This window comes from Lynx canadensis, chromosome C1 (assembly GCF_007474595.2).
Source record: "Lynx canadensis isolate LIC74 chromosome C1, mLynCan4.pri.v2, whole genome shotgun sequence".
NCBI lineage: Eukaryota > Metazoa > Chordata > Mammalia > Carnivora > Felidae > Lynx > Lynx canadensis.
Window position 1 is genome coordinate 176,966,928 of NC_044310.1, and position 14,943 is coordinate 176,981,870.

Genomic DNA, 14,943 nt, shown 5'->3' on the forward strand with positions numbered 1-14,943 from the left:
CCCTGGCTTAGTATCTGAATAAACTGGGGAGGTTTCTAAAGCACAGTGCGTGGGTTCCAGCCAGAGAGATCTTTATTGAGACTAGCATGGGCCTTGACATCTGTCGTTTTTAATAGTTACCTGAGTAAATCTGATGTATAGCCAAGAACTAATGAGCTAGATCAGGGCTTAGCAGGCTTCAGCCCTTGGGCCAAATCTGGCCTGCTGCCTGTTTCTGTATGGCCCAGAACTAAAGGTGGTTTCTGTATTTTTAAGTGGTTGAAAAAAGTCAAAGAAGAATAATATTTTGTGATGCATAAAAACTACAGTTGACCTTTGAACAACATGGGTTTGAACTGTACAGGTCCTCTTATACACAGAATTTTTCAATAAATATAGTATGGTACTGCAAATGTATTTTCCTTATGTTTTCCTTAGTAACATTTCCTTTATCTTATTATTAGAATATAGTATATAATACATATAACATATAAAATACATTAATTGACTGTTTATGTTATTGGTAAGGCTTCCAGTCAATAGTAGGCTATTGGTAGTTAAGTTTTAGGGGAATCAAAAGTTATATGTGGATTTCCTACTATGCAGGGGGTTGGCACCTCTAATCCCTGCATTGTTTAGAGGTCAGCTGTCTATGAAATTTAAATTTCACTGTTCATAATTCAAATCTTACTGGAATACAGCCATCCATGCTCCCTCATGGACATATTGTCTATGCTGCTTTCACACTACAGTGGCAAGGTTGAGTAGTGGCAACAGACCTACAAAGCCTAAACTATTTATGTATGGCCCTTTATAGAAAATGTTTACTGACCCCTGAGGCTATGTCAAGGTTATCAACAGAGTTAGATTAGAACTTAAAAAGGAGACATGGGTTGTGTCATTTGTATGTTTGTGTGATGTATTTTGCATTTTAATTTCCTGTGGGCTTTTTGTTGTTGTTTCCCAGCAGAAGGACCCTTGTTGATGGATCTGTATAGCAAGTTTCTTCAGGAAATTTTTATCAAACAGGATCTAAACATATGCTTTTTTCCTCAAAACATTAAAGTACAAAGAACATAATGTCCACAGAATATGATAACCCAGACCTTTTCAACACTGAAGATCTCCTAAATCTCTTTTAATATCTATTTCCTATCCCATCCCTGCCCCTCAACCATTTTTGTCTTTCTTCCCATCCTTCTGTTCCCTATTTGTGGTTAATATCAGCTAGATGCCTCAAAGCATTTCCTTTCCTTGATCCAGTGTTGGGAAAAGAGAACAATGTTTATTTGATGATTTTAATATAAAAATATAGTTGAGCAAGATGAGGAAAATACCACTGACTGTTATATCGGCTTATTTCTTTTACCTTTGAATTTTCATTCACTTGAATTAAGAAAAAAAAAGCATTAAGATTAGAAAATTAAAGAAAATGGAAAACAAGTTAGAAAGAGAAATCCCTAGGGGTGCCTGGGTGGCTCAGTCAGTTAAGAATCTGACTCTTGATTTCAGCTCAGGTCATGATCTCATGGTTTGTGAGATCAAGCCCCACATGGTGCTCTGTACTAACAGCACAGAGTCTGCTTGGGATTCTCTCTTTCTCCCTCTGTCTCTGCCCCTCCTCCACTTGTGTGTGCTCACTTGTTCTCTCTCTCAAAATCAATAACTAAACTTCAAAAAAAATATTAAATAAAAAAAAGAGAGAAATCTCTACCATCAGGCTGTGTTTTATACAAAGAAACAACCACCATTTACTTCCAAACCAGCTCATCCAGTTCAGAAAGACAGAGAATGTAACGTACCACTTAAGGCCTTTATTTATTTTGTTTTTCTCACAATTTTGGTGGTGGTACTTATGAGGGGGGAAAGTGATGTTGATATATATTTATTAGTTTGGTAAGCATATGATATCATGGAGTTATTTGTAAATAATGAAGATGTGTCAATTGAACTGACAGGAAAAAGTATTTGATCTCCAAATTGTTTATTATTCATCATCCGATGATAGTTTTCGATGACCTTGAGAGTCTCCTTATAAAACTTGGTGTCTTCGATACTGCATGTGAGACCAAGTTCATATTCATGTTCTCATTTTTATCTTGTCCTTCCCCCATCAGAGTGAAGTAGCTATAATCCCAGCATGTTTACCCTACAGCCACCTGGAAGGAAGCCAGTAATGTCATTAGACATGGCAGTGTGCCCAGGCTATCTTAAAAAAGCATCAGCTCTGCTTCTAATTAAGTTTCAGGAAGGGTGATGGTCACTTTTATATTAACAAGTGTTTTTGAAAAGGCTGACGGCAGATACGTTAGAAGCAGCCTTCTTTCTCCTAAGAGTTCCTGGTTAACTTGAATTGTCTTTTAGCTTGCCCACTCCTAAGTTTGAACACTGCTGGATGATGGATGGTTTGGGCAGGGGAAGACGTAGGTAATATTTGCATGCTTTATGCCTCATTCCAGGGCCTCATCTTCTTCTCCCCAACCCCCCTTTTTTTTAGGGTTCTGTACATTGGCCTGGCTTGCAATACGGCTCGCTATATTTATATTTCCTACCTGGAAAATGCCTGGACTGTTCTCCCCATGGAAGTTCTTCAAGGTAAGTTAACAGCTGGAATTAGAATTATTTTTCTACCTGACTGAGCTATGACTGTGTCAAAGTTGAGTGGCCTTCAGCATGTGACTCTGTGAAGGAAGGGCAGTCCTACTGTTTTATAGGATTTTGAAATGGTTGTTAAGGAAGAGGTGACATCAGGGGAGTTGGCTCTTCAGTTACTCTGAGTGTTCTGTGTTTGTTGAGCCAAACAAAGCTGGATTTGTCCCACACCCTTGTGATTAAACAAAGAAAAAGGAACTCTGGAATAAACTGTTATGTACAATTGTTACGCATGCACATCCAAAGGTAGTTTTAAGTATAAAAGGATTTATCTTTTAAAGGCTTTGGTATTTTGGTGTTTGTAGGTTAACTATAGATACTGGAAAAGGTTGTCATAATTATTTTATTTCTTCAGTTACTTTGATCACATCTAGTGATTTACAACTAAAGCTTTACAGTCAAGCTATTATTTTCCCATGAACTTTTAAAAGCTTTGCTGAAATGTGAGTTCTTCTCTTTGCTTCATTGGACTGTTTCCCTTCAACATATAACTTCGAAAAAAAATTTTTAGGAGGCTCTGGCCATATGCCTTAGGAGCAATGAAAACTTGGATTTCTATACAAAGTTCATTGCCATATTCGCTCATATAATCTAGACTGTGTATTGAAAACCCTTGTTAGCTGCTTGGCTGAGCCATTTGGTGGTTGGCATTATGATTAAAATAAAGGTTCAGGACAAGATAATTGGAGTTGAGGTCTTCTGGGACATCCCAGGCTCCTAAATCATTAATTGTACTAGATAGTATGTGATTATACACAATTTCATTAGCTTTAGAGACCGCCATTATTATTTTCCAACACTGAGGATACAAATATAGCACAATCAACATAATTTCTCATCATGATCTGTAAGATGAAACAAAATGTATAAAATGCAAACACCAAATCCCATTGTGGCATTGAAAAAAAAAACTATCTTTATTGAAAGGAAACATAATTTATATTCACATTATAATAAAATTAAAATATATACATAATCTAAAGGTGCTTTTCTCAGGTCTGGCGCAATAGTATAATTGATGAAAGGGGATTTTATTTGTAATAGGAAATGGAAATTTGGTCTTATAAGAAATTATTGTTCATAATAATTAGAACTCTGAAAGAGTCTTTTTTTTTTTAATGTTTATTTTTGAGAGGGGGTGGGTGTGGGTACAGAGAGAGAGAGGGAGACACAGAATCCAAAGCAGGCTCCAGGCTCTGAGCTATCAGCACAGAGCCCAACAAGGGGCTCGAACTCATGAACCATGAGATCATGAGCTAAGCCGAAGTCAGATGCTTAACCAACTTAGCCACACAGGTGCTCCTCTGAAAGTCTTGAGGCAGAGCACATACCTCAGCATTGTGTCATTTAAGAATAACAAAGCACTAAATATGGACTGCAGGAAAGACTTGTGTAATAACATGGCAAATGCAACACAGTTCTTTGATATCCCATTTTTAGTCCTATTGTATGAGGCAGGATTCTTGCCTCTTTATTAATTGGTATGCCACAGTGTGCAGACTCTACATTAAAAAGCTAACTGGTATGCCCGTAGAAAACAAAGCATATTGTAATAATATATGCATATATTTTTCTTTCTCCTTTTAATTTGATATGAATTAAATGACATAAGTGACTCAAGAAAAGAGAGCAGAAGAGAAGCTTTTTAATTAACTGGTTAAAGGAACAAAAGAGGAATTTTATAAAAGGGAAAAAATAAATGTTGTTATGAATCAAAAAACTTTTTTCCTATTAATTTATCAAAGGTATATTAAATAACTACAAGAGTCAGGTAGCATGCTGGGAATGTAATAAAGGTAATAAAATGTAATAAAAAATAATATATTAACTAGGGCCCCAAGGTCTCCCCATCTGTTCTGGAAGCTGGATATGTAAACACATAATTACTACAGCATGTTAGGTGGAATCAGAAAAACGTACCAGGTAACAGAGAATCTCCTTGGAAGGAGCAGGGAGTGGAATGATAAAGATATTATTTAAAGATTTCCCAAGGAAATCACTTATGAGCTGGAGTTTGAAGGGTGCATAGGAATCCACTCTGGCATAGAGAAAATGCCACAGAGCCATGTGCCAGAGCTAAGACATGGAAAGCAGAATGGCAACTTCAGGGAAACTAAGTGTATGCCATGGCTAGAGCTTGATGGGTTTATCATCATCATCCCAAGCTGCCAACCCAGGACATATTTACATAATACTATGGATACCTCAGAGTGGTTATCCCAGGATTTAGGGAGCTGGCCATGTTTGAATCCAAACAGGAATTCTGCTTCCCATGGCAGGCTATAGTTTATACCTCTGTCGTTCATTTTATTTTCCCCTGTGCTCTTAGAAATCTAGTTCCTGATCTGAAGCAAGTGAAAGGGGGATCTGTAAATACCTAGAGTCACTTTGTCTCACAGAGGGCTCTGTGACCACTTCTAAGAGTTCTTTGTGTCTAAGACTGGAGGAGACCGTTTGATACCCTAGCAGAAGTGAGTGCTGAGCGTGTTTTGGTTGTACAATGGAAACAAAATCCCTTGCCTTTGTTAGACCCATGCGCTCCCCACAGAAAATAGTGGATCACCCACGTGGAATAAATCCGGCATCACAGAAATGCACTTCTGACTGAAGAGGTTTGTTTTGCCAGTCTGGATTCTTCCACCTTTACAGGTGTCGTCCAAGTGCTTTCAAGTCTTTGTGCTTAAGGCAGCTCTACTTAGGATGTAGGAAAGACAAGAAAAAATGATGAAAAAACACTGAGTTAATTATAGGACAAGCCCACTATCATAATAGATGCTCCTTCATTCCTTGACTGGAATTGTTACTGATGATTACCAGAGACCTAGTCTTGGCCGGGGGTGAGGGGTGGGGGTGCAGAGCATCTTGACAGTGAATAGTCAGCACTTCCATTCCCAGCCAGTGCCATATAAGACAATCTTCTTTAAAAAAAAATAGAGGTGAGGTCTATCTCTTCATCCTGTTACCCCTTGCCTCATCCCCAGAACACCATGAGAACTAGTATCACCTAGTGGACAACAGAATAGGAGGAGACAAGGGATGTGCTTTATTCCCTATCTTCCACTGCCCGTCTCTCCCTCTTTGGGACTGAATGTAACAGGTAAGACTGTTGGATAATGGTGGGAATTGTGAGGATGTTTCTTTTCCCAAGATCTTTTATATTTAGTGGCCAGTATTCTTGTATTCTCTTGCAGGCTTATCCTTTTAGCAGTTCAGCTACAATCTGCAGCAAACATGTTGTTCTGTAAGCAATTGGCAGCACCATATAGAGAAGCAGAAGACATATTTCCTGCCCATAAGGAGCCTGCCATTTATTTTAAAAAGAGACAGTGGGTCTAAGTCCCTAAAAGTATTGCTGGGTACAGTGGAAGGAGTAGGAGAGTTTATGTATATTTCTCAAGATCTCATTTTTAGAGACCTATAGGAATTTTCTCTGTTACTTTTGTACAAGAAACATTTAAACATTCATGGTTGTGATCAAGCATATCTATTTGTTATAAAGATCAAAAACAGATATTTTATGCTCCTTCCTATGCAGGTACTGGTTGTGAATCCTTACTAACTTTGAGATGAATGTGATCAAAATTATTCTTGCTATAAAATGCATTTAAGGCGAGTAAGGCCAGTGTAGTAGGGCTGCTGTAACAAAAGAGGTCCTTCGAGGTACTTGAATGGTTTAAGCACTGACAGGTGCAAATGAGGTCTGTGTCAGGTCCTTCTCTGCAGGATGCTCTATCAGTGGGAGCTGGGTTAAGATTTTGATGAAAGGTGTTCTTCATTTTTACCAGTAGGAGGGCTTGAACTGATATTTATGAAGTTTTGCTCTTATTTAGTATGCCAATTCAGCCAAATAAGAACTGTGTTTTCCTTCCTCTTATGTTCTGGAAGATCATGGAGACACTATGAAAGGATAGTGCAGTCCTTATCTGACAGCAGCAATTCTAGACATGGCTCTAGTCTGTTAGCATCAATATTGGAAATTGTCTGTCTGGCTTAACCCTTGAAACACAAGTCGCTTGCCACATGAATATGTAGGATAGAAAAAATGCTCTGGGTTTAGCTTTTCAGTTGATAAACTAACATATAAAAGTCACTGGTGTTAACTGTTAAAATCATTTTTTAAATCAGAATTGTCTTATAAATTGCAGTAGAGCAATTTTATTCTGTGTCACTCCCATGGTTTATTTAGTTACTAAAACTCTTACATAACTTTTTCTTTGAAATAGGCATTATTTTGTCCACCTAAAATTCACTTTAAATGTCTTCTGCTTCAAGAATCCTGTTCTGGGCATTTTATCCCATACTTGGCTCTTCCTTTTCTGAATTGTTCTTAGATTTATAGACTGTGTTATATAGTTTAGTACTTAATTGCTATCCAATTATTTTACAAATACTAGTTTAACTTCATGATTTAGTTTTAATTCTTTATTTTTTTTATTTAAATTCATTAGTTAACATACAGTGTAGTCTTGGTTTCAGAAGTAGGACCCAGTGATTTATCTCTTACGTATGACACCCAGTGCTAATCCCTAAAAGTGCCCTCCTTAGTGCCCATCACCCACTCAGCCCACCACCACCCACCTCCTCTCCAGAAACTCTCAGTTTGTTCTCTGTATTTAAGAGTCTCTTATGGTTTGCCTCCCTCTCTGTTTTTATCTTGTTTTTCCTTCCCTTCCTCTATCTTCATCAGTCTTGTTTCTTAAATTCCACATATGAGTGAAATCATATTTGTCTTTCTGACTTACTTCGGTTAGCATGATACATTCTAGTTCCATCCACATTGTTGCAAATGGCAAGATTTCATTCTTTTTCATCACTGAGTAATAGTCCACTGTATGTATGTACGTATATATCTATATTGATATAGATATAGATATAGATATACCACATATTCTCTATCCATTCATTAGTCCATGGACATTTGACTCTTTCCATAATTTGGCTATTGTTGATAGTGCTGCTATAAACATTAGGGTGCATGTGCCCCTTTGAAGCAGTACACCTGTATCCTTTGGATAAATACTTAGTACTGCAATTGCTGGGTCATAGGGTAGTTCTATTTTTAATTGTTTAAGGAATCTCCACACTGTTTTCCAGAGTGGCTGCACAGGTTTGCATTCCTACCAGCAGTGCAAAAGGGTTCCCCTTTTCCTACATCCTTGCCAACATCTGTTGTTTGATGAGTTGTTGATTTTAGCTATTCTGACAGGTGTGAGGTGGTATCTCATTGTGGTTTTGATTTGTATTTCCCTGACAGTGAGTGATGTTGAGCATTTTCTCCTGTGTCTGTTAGCCATCTGGATGTCTTCTTTGGAAAAGTGTCTATTCATGTCTTTTGCCCATTTTTTAATTGGATTATTTGATTTTTGGGTGTTGAGTTTGGTAAGTTCTCTATAGTTTTTGGATACTAACCCTTTATCTGATATGTCATTTGGAAACATCTTCTCCCATTACGTCAGTTACCTTTTAGTTTTGTTGATTTGTTGATTGTTTCCTTCACTGTGCAGAAGCTTTTTATCTTGATGAGGTCTCAACAGTTCATTTTTACTTTTATTTCCCTTACCTCCCTTCGGAGACATGTCAAGTAAGAAGTTGCTGTGGCCTAGGTCAAAGAGGTTGTTGCTTGTTTTCTTCTGTGGGATTTTGATGGTTTCCTGTCTCACATTTAGGTCTTCCATGCATTTTGAATTTATTTTTGTGTATGGTGTAAGAAAGTGGTCCGGTTTCACTCTTCTGCATGTTGTCGTCCAGTTTTCCCAGCTGAAGAGACTGTCTTTTTTTCATTGGATACTCTTTCCTGCTTTGTTGAAGATTAGTTGGCCATGTATCTGTGGGTCCATTTCTGGGTTCTCTCTTCTATTCCATTGATCTATGGGTCTGTTTATATGCCAGTACCATACTGTCTTAATGATTACAGCTTTGTAATACAGCTGTAATACAGTTTAAAGTCTGAAATTGTGATGCCTCTAGCTTTGGTTTTCTTTTTCAACAATACTTTGGCTATTTGAGGTCCTTTGTGGTTCCATACAAATTTTAGGATTGTTTGTTCTAGCTCTGTGAAGAATGCTGGTGCTATTTTGATAAAGACTACATTGAATGTATAGATTGCTTTGGGTACTATAGACATTTAACAATATTTGTTCTTCCAATCCATGAGCATGGAATGTTTCTGCATTTCTTTGTGTTGTCTTCAGTTTCTTTCATAAGCTTTCTGTAGTTTTCAGCATATAGATCTTTTACCTCTTTGGTTAGGTTTATTCCTAGGTATCTTGTGGTTTTTGGTACAATTGTAAATAGCATTGATTCCTTGATTTCTCTTTCTCCTCCTTCATTATCGGTGTATAGAAATGCAACCAATTTCTGTACTTTGATTCTATATCCTGCGACTTTGCTGAATTCATGGATCAGCTCTAGCCGTTTTTTGGTGGAGTCTTTTGGGTTTTCCATGTAGAGTATCATTTCATCTGTAAAGTTTGACTTCTTCCTTGCCAATTTGGATGCCTTTTCTTTCTTTCTGTTGTCTGATTGTTGAGGCTAGGACTTCCAGTACTATGTTGAACAGTGGTGAGAGTGGACAACTGTGTCATGTTCCTGATCTTAGGGGGAAAGCCCTCAGGTTTTCTCCATTGAGGATGATATTAGCTGTGGGCCTTTCATATATGGCTTTTATGATGTTGAGGTATGTTCCTTCTATCCTCTTGAGGATTTTTATCAAGAATGGATGCTGTATTTTGTCAAATGCTTTTTCTGTATCTATTGAAAGGATCATATGGTTCTTATCCTTTCTTTTATTAATGTGATGTATCATGTTGATTAATTTGTGAATATTAAACTAGTCCTGAAGCCCAGGAATAAATCCCACTTGATCATGGTGAATAATTCTTTTAATATACTGTTCAATTCCATTTGCTAGTATCTTGTTGAGAATTTTTGCAGCCAGATTCATCAGGGGTATTGACTGTAATTCTCCTTTTTAGTGGGGTCTTTGTCTATTTTGGAATCAAGGTAATGCTGGCTTCATAGAATGAGTTTGGAAGCTTTTCTTCCAGTCCTATTTTTTTGGAATAGTTTAAGGAGAATAGGTGTTAACTCTTCTTTAAATGTCTGGTGGAGGGGTAACTGGATGGCTCAGCTGGTTAAGTGTCCAGCTTTGGCTTAGGTCATGATCTCATCATGAGTTCAAACCCCACATCAGGCTCTCTGCTGTCAGCACAGAACCTCTGTGGATCCTCTATCCCCTTCTCTCTCTGGTCCTCCTCTACTGGCTGTCTCTCTCTCTCTTTCTCAAAATAAATAAACTTTGAAAGAAAAAAAAGTCTGGTAGAATTACCCTGTGAAGCCATCTGGCTCAGGACTCTTATTTGTTGGGAGATTTTTATTTTTATTTTTTGCACTTTTTTAAATATGAAATTTATTGTCAAATTGGTTTCCATACAACATCCAGTGCTCATCCCAAAAGGTGCCCTCCTCAATACCCATTACCCACCCTCCCCTCCCTCCCACCCCCCATCATATAGAGAAAGACAGATACCATATGTTTTCACTCTTCTGTGGATCCTGAGAAACTTAACGCAAGTCTATGGGGGAGGGGAAGAAAAAAAAAAGGTTAGAGAGGGATGTTGGGAGATTTTTGATAACCGATTTAATTTCTTTGCTGGTTTTGGGCCTGTCCAAATTTTCTATTTCTTCCTGTTTGAGTTTTGGTAGTGTGTGAGTATCTAGGAATTTGTCCATTTCTTCCAGATTGTCCAATTTGTTGGCATATAGTTTTTTCATAGTATTCTCTTATAATTTGTATTTCAGTGGTGTTGGTTGTGATCTTTCTTCTTTTATTCATGATTTTATCCATTTGAGTCCTCTCTCTTTTCTTTTTGAGAAGTCTGGCTAGGGGCTTATCAATTTTGTTTATTCTTTCAAAATACCAGCTTTTAGTTTCATTGGTCTGTTCTGCTCTTTTGGATTCTCTATTATTTCTGCTCTAATCTTTATTATTTCCCTTCTTCTGCTGGCTTTGGGCTTTATTTGCTGCTCCTTTTCTGGCTCCTTTAGATGTAAGGCTAGAGTGTGTATTTGGGACTTTTTTTGCTTCTTAAGATAGGCCTGAATTGCAATGTACTTTCCTTTTAGGACTGCCTATGCTGCACCCCGAAGGCTTTGGACTATCATGTTTTCATTTTCATTTGCTTCCATGTATTTTTTAATTTCTTCTTTAATTTTCTGGTTAACCCATTCATTCTTTAGTAGGATGTTCTTTAACCTCCAGGTATTTGAAGGCTTTTCAGATTTTTTCTTGTGGTTGATTTCAAGTTTTGTAGCATTGTGATCTGAAAATATGCATGGTATGATCTCTATCTTTTTGTATCTGTTGGGGGCTGATTTGCGACCCAATATATGATCTATTCTGGAGAATGTTCTATGTGCACTTTAGAATAATGTGTATTCTGCTGCTTTAGGATGAAATATTCTGAATATATCTGCTAAGCCCATCTGGTCTGGTGTGTCATTCAGAGCTGTTGTTTCCTTGTTGGATTTTCTGCTTAGATGAATCTGTCTATTGTTGTAAGTGGAGTATTAAAAGTCTCCTACAATAATATTATTATTAATGAGTTTATGTTTGTGATTAATTGACATATTTGGGTGTTTCAAGTTGGGAGCATAAATATTTACAATTGTTAGATCTTCTTGTTGGATAGACCCCTTATTATGATTTAATGCCCTTCTTCATATCTTGTTACTGTCTTTGTTTTAAAATCTAGTTTGTCTGATATAAGCATGGCTACTCCAGCTTTCTTTTGACATCCGTTGGCATGATGGATGGTTCTCCATCCCACTTTTTTTTTTCCCCATCCCCTCACTTTCAATCTGCAGGTGTCCTCAGGACTAAAATGAGCCTCTTTTAGGCAGCATACAGATGAATCTTGTTTTTTTATCCCTTCTGATACCCTGTGTCTTTTGATTGGGGCATTTAGTACATTTACATTCAGAGTGATTATTGAAAGATATGAATTTAGTGCCATTATGCTATCTGTAGATTTCGTGTTTCTAGTGATGTTCTCTGGTCCTTTGTAGTCTTTGCTGGTTTCCACTCAGAGAGTCCCCCTTAGAATTTCTTGCAGGGCTGGTTTAGTGGTTATAAACTCCTTTAGGTTTTGTTTGGGAAAGTCTTTATCTCTTCTATTCTGAATGACAGCTTTGCTGGGTAAAGGATTCTTGGCTTCATATTTTTCCTATTCAGCACATTGAATATTTCTTGCCACTCCCTTCTGGCCTGCCAAGTTTCAGTGGACAGGTCTGCTACCAACCTTATGTGTCTACACTTGTAGGTTAAGGACCTTTTGTCCCTGGCTGCTTTCAGAATTCTGTCTTTGTCTTTGTATTTTGCCAATTTCACTATGATACGTCATGGTGTTGACATGTTTTTATTGATTTTGAAGGGGGTTCTTTGTGCCTCTTGGAGTTGGATGCTTGGTTAGGGAAGTTTTCAGTTATATCCAAATAAAACTTCAGCCCCTTTTTCTTGCTCTTCTGCTTCTGGGACTCCTATGATATGGATATAGCTTTGTTTCATGGAATCACTTAGTTCTCTCATTCGCCCCCTAGTGATCTAGTAATTTCCTTTCCCTCTTTTTTTCAACTTCATTATTTGCCACAGTTTTATCTTCTATTTCACCTATTCTCTCCTCTGTCTTCAGTCCTTGCTGTCACTGTATCTAGTTTATTTTCATCTCAGCTATTGATTTTTTAATTCATCTTGACTACTTTTTAGGTCTTTGATCTCTGCAGCAAGGGCTTCTTTGGTGTGTTCTATGCTTTTTTCAAGCCCAGCTAGTAGTCTTATGACTGTTGTTCTAAATTCTTGTTCAAATATATTGTTTACATCTTAAATTCAAAGACCATGCTGACACTTTTTGAATTCTCCAAAGAAACACGCACATAGGAAGATACACCTGATGTTATAATCTGCAAAATGTACTGTAATTGTATTTTCTAATTTTTAAAGTTCTTGAATAATACAGTAAGTTCTATGTCAAAAATTTATAAATATGTAAAGAAAAATTGAAAACTAAATTTAAAAGCTGAATCTTCAATATGATAACTTTTTTCCTAGAATACCATCCTGTCTCCATTGCATATCTATAAAAACATCAGTATGTTTTTAATCATTTACTTATGTTCCCACCTCATTCTATAAATTATTTAAGACAACTTACCAAAATATGCAATAATATATAGAAACTATAAAGTGCTTAGGCTTGAATTAGACTGTCTTGTATTCCAGCTCTCACCTATAAACTATGTGTTTTGAGGCAAGATGCTAAGCCTTAGACTCTTGTGCTATGGAACAAACTGATATGAGTATTAAATAAACTGATACATGTGAAGTATTTGGCATATTACACGGCACACAGTTACCTTCAATAGATGTTAGATAATATAACAAAAGTAAAATGAGGGGCGCCTGGGTGGCTCAGTCGGTTAAGCGTCCGACTTCAGCCCAGGTCACGATCTCGTGGTCCGTGAGTTCGAGCCCCGCGTCGGGCTCTGGGCCGATGGCTCAGAGCCTGGAGCCTGCTTCCGATTCTGTTGTCTCCGTCTCTCTCTGACCCTCCCCCGTTTATGCTCTGTCTCTCTCTGTCTCAAAAATAAATAAACATTAAAAAAAAAAAGTAAAATGAAAAATTATAAATAAATAAAAATCAGGACCAAAGGAAATATAATTTAGAAGATTCTCCTTGAAGAGGTTAAATTGCAATTATGCATTAAAGCCTGGCCATAAATGATTAGTCACTGCACACTGTTCTTAAAGCTTTCTTTGGGAAGTGAAATTTTTACTGTTTTTGATATAACACCAGTTCTCATGTGTGGCTTGATATGGGGAATCACTGAGCATGAAGCATACACTGGTTGGCAAGTTTTGACATTAAACACAGTCAGTTTTTGTGGTAACCTCCTAAAACCTTTTTAAAGGTATGCTGAGGCAATGGTGCCTCCATGTGAAATTCACAAGGGCCCATAAAATATTGTTATATCAGTTATAGACCTTTTTTTTTTTTTAAAAAAAGCAACTCACATGTCTTTTTTTTTTTTTAACTTGTAAAGTGAAGCTTATACAGACTTACAGAACCTTCATTTCTTTTTTAAAATATTTATTTTTGAGAGAGAGAAAGAGAGGACACATGTGCAGGGGAGGGGCAGAGAGAGAGGGAGATGGAGGATCCAAAGTGGGCTCCACAGTGACAGCAGAGAGCCTGACGCGGGGCTCAAACTCACGAACCATGAGATCATGACCTGACCCAAAGTTGGACGCTCAACCAACTGGGCCACCCAGGCGCCCCTCCTCTGTTCATTTTTACTCATACATGGGATTTGGAATCTTTCTCCAACCTTACCCAGGGCACCTTTTATCTCCAAATGCTTTTTCCTTATACCGTAACATGTGACCACTGCCTGCTTCATTTCATTTCACCATTCTTTTGCTCAGCTGCCATTGTGTGTCAAGCTCTGTGCTAGGTGCTGAATATGTTTATTCTCCTCAAGGAATTCAATGTCTTTTTCTTTCAGGTAAATTCAGGCACTTTTCACCCATTAGACTATAAACTCCATGGTGGTTAAAGAGGTGTTTTAATGTGTACATTATCAGATTTTCAAAGCAGAGCAGGGGTTCTGGCACATAGTCTGGGTGCTCAGTAAGTGCTATTTGAATGAATAGCATGAAGGTGATTCTTGTAGTGCTATATGTTGGTGGATATGGGAGCGCTGATCTTTAACAATATTGTATGTCTTATTTAAAGTGTCTTTTGTGCAACACACGTATGGTTCATGCAGCTGCTGCTGATAGGCCAACTGCTCTCTGTAGGGTTCTGTGCTCTTTTTAAAAGGTCCATTGCTGTTGGTGGCCCTTACTTTGGAAAAGACACTGGGCTTGCTTTTTACCTGACGTGAAATGTATCCTTTTTCACCTGATATGAAATGTATCCTTTTCTTCATGGACACATAGTTGGACTCTATTTCCCAGACTCCCTTGCAGTTAGGTATGACCATTTGGCTAATTCTGTTCAGTGGCTGTGAGCAGGAATGATGTGTTTCACTTCTAAACCCAGACCATAAAATTTTCGATGTGCCTTCCTCCACTCCCTACTCTGCCAGCTGGATATATGTACCCAGGGTAACCAGGTGTTGAAGATGGCTGAAGCTCTGTTGCCCACATCCCTAACAACTACATGGAGCACAGCTGTTACTCTTCCTGACCCATGCCCATTGGGCTTTAGATGAGCAAGAAAATAAAACATCTAATGTATGAAACCACTAAGATTC

At 37.7% G+C, this 14,943-nt stretch overlaps 2 protein-coding genes across 4 annotated transcripts in view; one reads left to right on the plus strand and one right to left on the minus strand.

Moving 5' to 3' along the window:
• MFSD6 (major facilitator superfamily domain containing 6) overlaps positions 1 to 14,943 on the plus strand; it is a 78,569-nt gene that overhangs the window by 49,764 nt on the left and 13,862 nt on the right. For both annotated transcript variants that reach the window (XM_032594454.1, XM_030326000.1), the window contains exon 3: positions 2,477 to 2,574. In XM_032594454.1, coding sequence (XP_032450345.1) covers positions 2,477 to 2,574 — 98 coding nt within the window. The remainder of the gene's footprint in view (positions 1 to 2,476; positions 2,575 to 14,943) is intronic.
• NEMP2 (nuclear envelope integral membrane protein 2) overlaps positions 1 to 14,943 on the minus strand; it is a 74,369-nt gene that overhangs the window by 13,445 nt on the left and 45,981 nt on the right. The window lies entirely within an intron of this gene.